This window comes from Orycteropus afer, unplaced genomic scaffold (assembly GCF_000298275.1).
Source record: "Orycteropus afer afer isolate SDZICR_OR568_19922 unplaced genomic scaffold, OryAfe1.0 scaffold00040, whole genome shotgun sequence".
In the NCBI taxonomy this organism is placed as follows: domain Eukaryota; kingdom Metazoa; phylum Chordata; class Mammalia; order Tubulidentata; family Orycteropodidae; genus Orycteropus; species Orycteropus afer.
The window spans coordinates 11,170,132-11,181,444 of NW_006921627.1; the positions used below are offsets into that span (position 1 = coordinate 11,170,132).

Genomic DNA, 11,313 nt, shown 5'->3' on the forward strand with positions numbered 1-11,313 from the left:
GAAAATGGGAGACCCATCGAATAAACAGAGGCAGGAGAAAGGACAAGCGGCTGGCCTTTCAAACTTAAACCAAAAACCAAACTCACTGCCATCTAGTGGATTCCAACTCAATAGCTACACCCTTTTCAGTTTCCGAGGCAGTAAATCTTTAGGGAAGTAGACTGCCCAGTTTGCCTTCCGCGGAATGGCTGGTGAGTTTAAACCACCAACCTGCTCATTAGCAGTCCAATGCCCTAGGCACTATGCCACCAGAGCTCCTTCTTTCAAACTTAGCCACAGACTTTTGGAGCAAAGTGCCCTCTACCGGCCATTACAGACTCTACCAGGGTAAGAGAGCAGGAGCCTTTCAGAAACCAGGTTTAGGAACATGGCGGCTTTTGCAGGCAAGGACTGAGAAGGGGTGTGAAAAAGGTAAACAACCCAGACACAGCTCTTCGGCTTCCAGTCCAGGACGAACACCGCTCATCACCACCAGAGCACTTTCCCCAGCCAGGGAGCAACTCAGGACAGGAAGGACGGGGGGGGGGCGGGCGAGGACACCAACGCCATGGTGACTATGGAAGTCGGGTTTGCCCAACCTTCCTGGGGGGGGGGGGGGGGGGGGGGTGGCCCTCAGGACTTGAGGGCCATGACTTACGGCAGGTGCTGTGATCACTCCAGCCATACAGCCTAACACCCTGCTGCGCACAGGCACGGGCATACTCCAGGAGCACAGAGCAAGGGCATTCTGGGCCTTGTGTGCACGTGCACAGAGTCTTCTCACACAGAGCCACAAAAGGTTCGGGATCCACCAAGGTGTGGCAGCGGGCGAACACGGAGGCATTCTTCAGTAGCTGGCATTTCTCCCACAGGACCTGCGGAACAAGATGGCCTCCTCAGCAATGGTAGTGCCTTGTGACCCCTACAGCTTTCATGTGCCTGTTAGTACCTCCCTAAGCTTGTGGCAGGAGCTCTGGTAGTGTAGTGCCTAAAGCACTTGACTGCTAATCAGAAGGCTGGCGTGCAATCCCACCAGCCATTCCTCAGAAGGAAGTTGGGGCAATCTACTTCCGTAGTGATACTGTCTTAGAAACCCAAGGAGGGGTCAGAAACCCAAGGAGGGGTCACTATGAGTAGGGTCCTACTCAACTGCACGTAACAACAACAACAAGCTTGTGGCAGCCGGGGATGACTTAACTCTCCCCGGGTAATTAAGGAAGCTCCTACAAGACAGAGGCTGTGTCTTTTTCATTCACCACTATCCTCCCAGCATGTGGCACAGTTCCTGGCACCCAGGGATATGGATTACCCAATAAGCAAAGTATGCACAGGCTTGATTGTGGTTACTTACTAATCTGTAGTGAACAGTTTCACATAGGTGATTCCTGTGTTCCCCAGTTCCCATCAGCAAAAACATGCTAAGATTCTACTAAATGTCACAGAGATACTCTGCAAGACAACTGCTATTCTTAGGTTTTATCATTGTGCTGATACCTTCAACTTAAGTAAGGGAAGTTTGGGATTCTGGCCCTTTATTACTCTTGCTAACTCTTTATTATAACTCAAACTCACTGCCATCAAGTCAATTCTGACTCTTAGAGACCCCCCTTTGGTTTCAGAGGCGGTAAATCTTTATGGACATAGACTGCCTGGTCTTCCTTCCATGATATATGATGTTGTTGTTGTTATGTGTCGTCAAGTCGGACCCAACTCATAGCGACCCCTCCTTGGGTTTCCGAGGCAGTATCACTACAGAAGTAGATTGCCCTATCTTCCTTCCGAGGAGTAGCTGGAGGGTTTGAACCGCCAGCTTTCTGGTTAGCAGTCAAGTGCCTTAGGCACTATGCTACCAGAACTCCTATGATATACTATAGAATCATAATTTTAAAAATTATTTTATTTGTAGTGGTGTTGGGAATATGCACAGCAGAACATAAACCAATTCAACAATTTCTACATGTACTGTTTAGTAACATTGATTCCATTCTTCGAGTTGTGCAATTATTCTTCCCTCCTTTTCTGAGTTATTCCTCCCCTATTACAATAAACTCCCTTCTCTTAAGTTTCCTGATAAACTCACTGCCATCAAGTTGATTCCAATTCATAGTGATTCCCATAGGGTTTCCAAGGCTGGAAAACCTTTATGGAAGCAAACTACCTCATCTTTGCCCCATGGAGCAGCTGGTGGATTCAAACCAGCAGGCTTTTGGTTAGTAGCCCAATGCCTTAATCACTGTGCCACCAGAGCTCCTTAGATTCCTGATAGCATCATAATTTAATTGGCAACTTTTTCTTTCTAGTGGTACAGAGAATAATGATATGTCTTAGAATCAACAATGTCCTAGATTTGATACAATACAGTATCATCAATAGAAACAGTGGAGGTAGTTTGCATAATTTATTTCATTCATATGCACACTCTCCTAGAAGCCAGTTATCTTAGTTCCACAAATGAATGGCTTTAACAAACAGAATTATTCTCTTATAGTTTAGGAGATCAAAAGTTCAGGGTGCTAGTGAAATAGGATCAAACGCGGGTCCCTGCCCGGTGCACAGTCAAGCCAAAACAGTTTACACACCGAGTGATTAAGAGGAGAGAAAATTATTTATTGCAAGGAGCAATGAAAGGAGTAAGGGAATCCATAACCAGATTTGACTCTCCAAAACTCCATTGATTTACAGTGTTATAGGCTTCAGAAGAGGTTATACATATTCATAAAAATTTCAGGAATTTGGGCGTGAGATGGTTGACAATTGGCTGAAATGTTAATTCCCAGTAACTTTGTTCTTCTCTGCCCCACTGTGCATGTCTGCTGGGGAGCCAGAGTTAATTTTCAAGTTGTTTTCTAAGACACATTAACGTGTTTATTACCTGTGCCTAAAGAAATAGTAGGAAAGAATGTTTTTCATTCAGTTCTTAAGGAACTGAGCTTATCGTATTTACTCATTTGTTTCCAACCAGAGTCCTATGTGTTTACTCATCTATCTCCAACTGGGGTCTGGGTGGGGAAATATTGTTGTTGTTAAGTGCTCTTGAGTCTAGCTGGGACTCATAGTGACCCCTCCTTGGGTTTCCGAGTAAATTGCCCAACCTTCCTTCTGAGGAGTGGCTGGTGGGTTTGAACTGCCAGCTTTCTGGTTAGCAGTCAAGTGCCTTAGGCACTATGCTACCAGAGCTCCTGGGTGGGGAAGTAGTTGAGAGTAATTAAGTTTACTTATCAACTCCCATCAGGGGTCCTATCTGTTCTAATTATCTGCCCTAACCAGAGTGGGGGAAATAATTTTGACTTTACTCAGTTTCACTAGCTCCAGGGGAAGACTTTCTCTCTGTCTTCTCTCTCTCTCTCTTTCTCCAGGATGATCCCAGTGCAGAATTCTGAGTCCAAAGGATGCACTCTGCCCCTGGCTCCTCTTTCTTCATGGTAGTCAGTCCCCCTTCTCTCCTCCTTTCTCTCTCCTTTTATCTCTGGTAAGATAAAAGGTATTGCAGGCCACGTCCCAAGGGAAGCTCCCCTTACATCAGATCAGGTCTGTGATAGGACTAAGGGTGTTGCAACCCACCCTTAATCTTAATTCTTTTGCACCTGATTGGTTTATCACATCACACCATCAGGTATCATCACATAGTCTCTAAACCACTGAGAATCACGGCCCAGCCAAGTTGACACAAATTTTGGAGGGACACAATTCAATTCAAGACTCCAGCAATTAGACATAACCTGCAGCTAAAAAGAAAGAAGAGCAGAAGGATCAAAACAGAAAAGCTAAGTCCTAAAGGGTAAACCAGAGCAAATCAGTAAAGGGAGAATAAAAAGAGGAAAGAAATTACCAGTTTTGAAAAAAGAGAAATCCCTGCTTAAAATATACAAAGAATCCCCAGAGCAAGTCCACATAAACTGAGCAGCAGCCTCAGACCAGTCCATGGACCCATGGAAAACATGGAGGAAAACAATCTGATCTGATGCTGCTCACCATCCACAAGAACCACCCAGTAGCACCCAAAAACCCTGTCCTGCCCACAGTGCCACTATGCTGAGGACTTGAATCTATGACAGAAGCAGGCAAGCAAGCAAGGCAGAATGTCACAGCTGCTCCCAGACCACAACAGACCCTGGGGCACCCAGGTGGGGAGGCCAAGACTGTGGCACAGACACACTGGACAGGGCTGGTTCCCTCCTTATGTTAGAAAAGCAGCAGCAAAGGAGGGCTGCTAAGCTGCAAAACTCCAGCAGGCTAGCTTGTGGGTGGAGTCCCACTCTCTGAGCTACTTTTGGTCAAGTTGGGAGTTCTGCACACCCAGAGGCTTCCTGGGTAGGAAAAGCATATACTTAAAGCCCAGCTCGGCTACTTCCTGACAGTGGGGACTAAGGCAAATCTCCTCACCTCTCTGGACAAGGGTGTCCTTGCATTAAGTGGGAATAATAATGATATTCACACAATCTCATGCAAGCAAGCAATAAATGAAGACTATTGTTCCCAGTTCTATGGCCATTTAGCTCTCACATAATTTCATTTATCCTTCCACTTGCCACCCTGAGCATTTTGCACAAGGGGACATGGAGTTTTCTGAAGATGATGACCAGGAAAGGTGACAGGTAGGCAGGCTTCCCTTGGCCTTGTTATGACTCTAACAGCCCTGGATTGAAGTTCAGCATCTTCCACCTGCTACCTGTTTGACCTTGAGCTGTTTACTTAACCCTTTTCCCTCAATAATTGTTCCTCTCTGGTAAGATTATAGTGGAGATGGAAGGTATTGCGTGTAAAAGGTTTAGCCCAATAAATGGTGACCCTATATTTTCATCATTGCAATTGGTATCTTGGCCACCAGAGAGATCCCTTCCACCTTCCCTGCATGCCATTAGGCTTATCCTCCAGAATGGTGAGCAGATCACTAACAGGACAGAAGGATACCTTTGTCCCTTTTCCCCCATCTCCATCTCCCTGGGCTGTATAGGGATAAACAATTGGCATGGCACATTATCACTTCTCTCACATCTTGAGTTCTCTGTGGTGAACAGAGGAACTGCTTTTGTTAAACATTTATTTGGAAAATTCACACTTCTCCAGAACAAAGTGTGTTTCTTTCTAGAACAGACGAGGGGAATCTCTCTTCTTTGTAACGAGTCAGAGAGCCTCAATTCTCACTGGCAGTTTGAGGCTAAGAGTAGGAGCCTGAGGACTGAGGCAATTCCTTTCCATTCTGCCACCTCCCTGCCCTTCAGAAATACCAGTCAGGAAGTAAGGTCACTGAACCCTCAAAGGGTAGCTCACAGAGAGGGCCAGATGCCCAGGCTCTTGCCTTCCTCCTTCCCCACCCACAACTTAGAACTAGAGAAACACTCAAAAAGGCTACTCCATGGGGTTTTTCTAGTGATCTCTGTCATCTCCTGGGCTATGGGGTAGGGGCTTGGAGCAATCTCTACACCACAGGGCAATTCTATAAGGGCAGGGACCAGGAGCCTGGCAAATATTACCTAGCAGGACACAGCATCAGTCAGAGGAAAGAACAGACACCAGGAGTCCAGGCACCCCCACCCCTTTCAGAGAGCATGGCCTGTCTCCAACTGGCCCCAGTTAGTCTTTTCTCCCACTCAAAGGAAAATAGGAACAGTACTACAGCCCATTTCCTGGGAGGTCCCTTGAGGTATTAAATGATTTACAGAAAGCCTTAGCAAGAAGGGTGTTTTCTTGTTATTTGCCTGCAGGATGAGAGTGGATTTCTGCAGAAACAGTCACTTTCCTCCTAGAACAACTCCTTTGGCCTCTCTCATGTACCTGAAATCTGTAAAGGTAAGGGTTCCTTTCTCATTAGAAACAAAAAGTCTGTCATCACACCTTATCTTCCAGTCTTTCTCTGATCAGCCAGGCTTGGATTCTATCTCCTAGAGTGACCTCAGTCTGACAGCCAGGCAGGACTTCCAGACATCCCCCAGCACCTGTAGCAGATCTGCCCTCATCCAGCAGTCCCAGCATAGTGGCATCTCTCCCTTGGTGTCTCACAATTCTACCCTGGGTAGCCCTGTTAGACCAGGCCAAGTCCTAAGATAGGACATCTCCACCAAGTCTAAGATGACATCTACAGCTTGTGCTCTTAGACTCACAGCAGGGACATTTGCAGGTGAGTGGTAAGCAAAAAATTCACTCAACAAGTATTCACTGAGTGGCTTCTAGGTCCCAGCAGTGTGTGCAAGTGAATTTAAAATGCAAAGCTTACTATGTCCCCACCCTGCTTAAAAGGCAATGTCCAATCTCATTAGGAAGACAAAGAGGCCAGGCCCTTCCTGACCTGACCCCAGCCAACCTTTCTAGTTCCATACCTCCTGCTCCCCTTCTCATACCTTACTGATGGGTTTCTAAAACATATCTTCACATTTTGTTCAACAGATATTTATTGTACACCTACTACATGCCAGGCACAAAGAATACATTCAAAAGCATACAGGATTGAACTCAGTTCTCATAAAGCCTATCTATCCTTCCCATCCTCTCTGCCCTCCAGTGTGCCCCCCCCCCCTTGCCCAGCTAACTCCTACTCTATACCTTGGGTCAGGAACCACCTTTTCCAGGAAAGGTTGTCTGACCAGGTCCCCTTCTTCCACCCTACTGAGTTAGATGCTTCCACAGCACCCTTAGCACATCTACTCTTGTGCTGAAATTATCCATTTTGTGGCTGTCTCCCGTATTTCCCTGTAATTCTTTCAAAGGTAGGAGCTGGATTCCCAGGGCACACAGAGCAGGCAGTAAGAATGTTCAGAGTGAAATCTAATAGTAAAAAGCACAAAAAATGGGTAAGTCACACTCTCCAGTTCTTAAGGAGCTTTTTCTTTACCTGGACCAAGTGTTCCATAAGGAAAGTTCATATAACAGTCTGAAGACTTGGTCCCAGTTTAGGGGTGTCTTCCCAAAGGTGTGGCCAATCAGGGCTGGAAGAAACCTATAGCTGAAATGCCAGGGAAGACTAAGAAGGAGGCAAAATCTGAACAGGGCCCTGGACAATGTGTAAGACTTAGGTTGCAGTATAGGCAATGCCAACAGCATAAATTCAGGCAGGAAGAGAAAAGGTAATTTCCACCGAGCCATTTCCTGAGACTCAGTGTTATTATTATTATTCCCTGAGGCTCAGTGTTATTGCCAAAAGACATTCCAAGAAAGACCTGCTATGCTCTGGGACATTGTTCTAATAGGTTAGTGGCTAAGCTTCTCTTAACAGATAGTTATGGGACCTGTCATACTAAAAACCTAACCAAACTTTTCCTGAATAAGTTTCTGTTTTCTGTGTATGCCACATCTTCCGACCTTTCAGTTTGTTCCTCCCTGCATGAGGTGTCCATAGTCACCTTTCTCTAATTGATTCCAATTCACTCTATCCACACAGCATTTACTATGTGGTAAACAGGATTTTATTTGCTTTATCCAAACCTTTATAGGACTTAGGAATGTTTCCCATGCTATCCCTTTTCCTGCGGAAGGTGGGCATAGTTATGCATCAGTGTGTTGGCACAGAGCAGCTGGAACAAGCTTCTAGGTAGCTAAGTCGATCATCACTAGCTCCTCACTGCTTGCTCAGTCATGGAAGGATGTAGACCTAAGAGAAGTTCCAGACCACAAGACCCTCCATAAGCCCTGCTCATCTCCCTGATTTAAGGAAAGACTGACTCAAACTCTCTCCTTGCCCTCCACAGTTGACTGACTACACACTCCCCTAAACAAAAAGCAAACCAGTTACTGTTGAGTCAACTCAGACTCATAGAGACCCCATGTGTATCAGAGTAGAATGGTGCTCCACAAGGTTTTCAATGGCTGGTTTTTCATAAGTAAATAGTCAGGCCTGTTTTCTGAGGTGACTATGGGTAGGCTCGAACTCCCAACATTTGAGTTAGTAGTCCAGTGCTTAACCATTTGCACCACCCAAGGAGCCCATTCTCCCCTAGCCCACCAAAATAAAGTTCTGATTTCAGAGGCCACCTAGTCTCCCACTACCATAAACTGGCCCCTCCAAGACCTGAAGATACCTTCAAAGAACATAAATCTCCTCAGAGAAAGGCTGGATAAATACAGCCTTTCAGATTTGGAAACTGACACATGGAGAGATTAAAGAATTTATGAGGTTCTCCAAGTGTGGTCCTAAAACCCCTTAGTGACCCCCTGAGATCCTTTCAGGGAGCTGTGAGGTCAAAACTATTTTAATAATACAGTGAAACTTGTGAGAGTGGAACTTGACAGGACTGCCTTTTCTGAGTCTTGCAAGTTTTCCCCCTTTGACAGGATGCATGCATTCTTACCACTTTTCTATCATTCGTTTTAGTGGAAAGTATTTGGGTTTTCCTTCTCTGACAGGTTTCTGCCTCATACAGGTTCTGGCTTTGGCAGGTTTTACTGAACAACTAAGACATTGTTGTTATTGTTATGTGTCATCGAGTCAACCTGACTCATAGTGACCCCTCCTTGGGTTTCCGAGGCAGTATCACCATGGAAGTAGATTGCCCAACATCCCTTCCGAGGAGTGGCTGGTGGGTTGGAACTGCCAGCCTTCTGGTTAGCAGTCAAGTGCCTTCTGACTAAGATATTAGTTGCCTTTAAAAAAAAAAAAAAACTTTTTGTTGTGACTTAGGTGAAGGTTTACAGACCAAATCAGTACTCCATTAAAAATTCATACACATTCTGTTGCGTGTCACTGATTACAGTCCCCACAATGTAATGTCACTCATCCCACTTCTTCCCTGTGTTTCCCATTTCCATTCCTCCTTCCTTCTTTCTTTCTTTTTTGTTGAGTTTTGTTTTATTTATTTATTTATTTATTTATTTATATTGTGCTTTGGGTGTGAATTTTCAAAGCAAATTTGATTTACATTCAACAGCTCCTGCACATTTGATTTCACAGCCCTAATTACCATCCCCAACCATAAAAAACTCTCCTCCCCTCCCCTCCCTGTCATTACCCGCTCCCTGTGCCTTCTTATCTATGCATTCCTATCCGTCCAGCTTTTTCTTTTTGTAAATTCTGCCCCTCTGGTGATCTAAGGGGTGCATCTCCCCAGAGTAGGTGGTATATGATATATGACTCTGCTTTGGGCAGTAAGATACAAGCAGAATTGCTTTGTACAACTTCCAGGAAGTATCCTCCAAAGGTGCATATGTTTCCTTCTTAGTCCCTCTCCTCCTGTAGTTGCGATGACTGAAGCTTGAGCAGCCATCTTGGACCATGAAGCGGAAGCCCCATGCTGAGGACAGATTCATTCCCTGAGAAACAGGACAGAAGGACCCTGGATCCCTGATGCCACGGATCCTGTGCTGGCCCTGGACAACCTACCCTTGAATTTCTTCACATGACAAAGAAATAAGTCTCTATATTGTTTAAACCATTATGTTTTTAGGCTTCGTATTACTTATAGCTGAACCTGTTTCTAACACAGATAGCAATATGTATTTTAGATGGTTGCTGCAAAATAAAGTCAAATTAGATTACACCAGGAAGGATCAATTGTTTATAACTATTATCTTTTGCCTGTTGTCAATACTAAACAAACAGCTAGAAGATGACTTTGCCTCAGTTCTCTGCTAAACTAATCTGGCAAGGACACAAAATAGGGGTCAGCTAATTTGCACACTTCCAGCATCTCCCTGGCTCCAATGCCCGGCAGCAGCTCTTCTGTCTTTCTTCAGCTCCTGTCGGTGGTGCCAGAAGCTGGTAAGAAAGCTCCATCCTAGCTCCATCAATCCATGACCTCACCCTGCTAGGGCGGGTGTGCAGACCCAATTGAGGCTCATCTTAATCACATTTTCAGCTCATTAAAGAGACTAGGCTTATTCCCCAGAGATGAAGGCTGGTTCAAGGGAGGGGGAGAAAAAACAAGCACATCCCAGCAGCAGCAGGGGGAGGAGAGAAAGCAGTAGCAAGAGGTCTGAAACTTAGCCATTGTGTTTGGTCTCAAACTGCTGACAAAGAAGGAGGGGGGGAGGCATTCCTAGGACTGCAATGAACAAAGAAAGGAGAATCTAATATATAAAGTGTAAGATTGTTCAGTGAGGCCCTGCTCTTTCCAGCTCTGGGGTGGGTGCCCCATGGCTACCCCTGGAGGAGGTGTGGAGGCGCCAAGAGCCTGAACTGAACCAAAGTAGGGGGTTCAAGAATTCAGCCCACAGCAGGGCGTAGTTTCTCGTTAGTCAGCCTGCAGGAATGGATGGGGGAGGGTTGCCCAATCCTATTTATAACTTCTGGTTGGCCTGGGATTCCCACCCACATTCCAAGATCTGGAATGCCCCCAGGAAGATGATTGATAGATTTCCATCAAATGGGTGGTTTTTATGAAGTTGGACGTTCCTCTCTCTGAGATGGTTGGGGTACAACAGCCCTACTGAGAAGCAGGGTAACTGGATATGTCACAGAAGTCCCCAGACCCAGGGAGAGATAGCCAGAGAGGCCTCCCAAAGACTCTCCCCATCTTCCGTCCCCTATGCCCCTGGGAAGCATCTGAGTGATTCTCAAGAACCAAGGATCAAGGCAGGAGGCCTTCCGGTAAGATGGAGGAATAGGCAGACAAGCGACACAAACCATCATCAACAAAGAAAAGAAAAACCAATTGACAGAGATACAGAAGATAATCCTGGAACCCTGAACTTTGAAAGGAACTATACAGAAGTGGAATAAGCACCAACTGGTGGAAAAACCTGAATGAAAACAGTGAGTACAGAGAAGATCGGAGCTGCAGACTGTCAGCTACTCTGAATATTTCCAAGTGGTGCTGGGACCTGAGAATTCACCTAAAGATCAGTCCGGTCACCAAGGGCTTCAGGGACAACTGCTCTGGTGGCCTGCGACTAGGAAGGGAAACAGCAAGGAGGGAGACAAATGAGCTGTGGACTTTCTGCTGTCTGGAGGGCACAGTCATTTTGATTATTTACACATGGCAGCCATTTTGGATATTTAAAGTGACCGAGGATGCAGCCATTTTGAATGTCTTCAAGTGGCAACCATTTTAGATTTTAAAGAGATAGCATTCTCATTCAGATTCCAGGGACCTAAGAACAGGCTTTATTTGCCAGGGTCAGCAAGGATATATGAGAGGCTGACAACAGGAAAGGAGACAGGTGGTGAGTGTATAAATGCTATCAACTAGTGAATAGAGGAACACAGCACAGTACCCTGCCTGTATAGATAACATACAAAGAAAATGAAAATCACAGGCAAGTCACTCTAACATATAATCACCAATTAAATATAAACACAAAAATGTCACAATGCCTCAGAGACAACAGAGCATCACAGTCCACACAAAGAAGCAAGATAAAGCAGGAGAAACAAGAGACCAGGATACAGACCCAAAACACATCCCT

General features: G+C 45.5%; 1 protein-coding gene across 1 annotated transcript in view; it reads right to left on the bottom strand.

Moving 5' to 3' along the window:
* Window positions 1–11,313, bottom strand: part of VWF (von Willebrand factor) — a 215,415-nt gene that overhangs the window by 163,986 nt on the left and 40,116 nt on the right. The window contains exon 6 of the mRNA XM_007937087.2: window positions 638–854. Within this exon, the coding sequence (XP_007935278.1) occupies window positions 638–854 (217 nt within the window). The remainder of the gene's footprint in view (window positions 1–637; window positions 855–11,313) is intronic.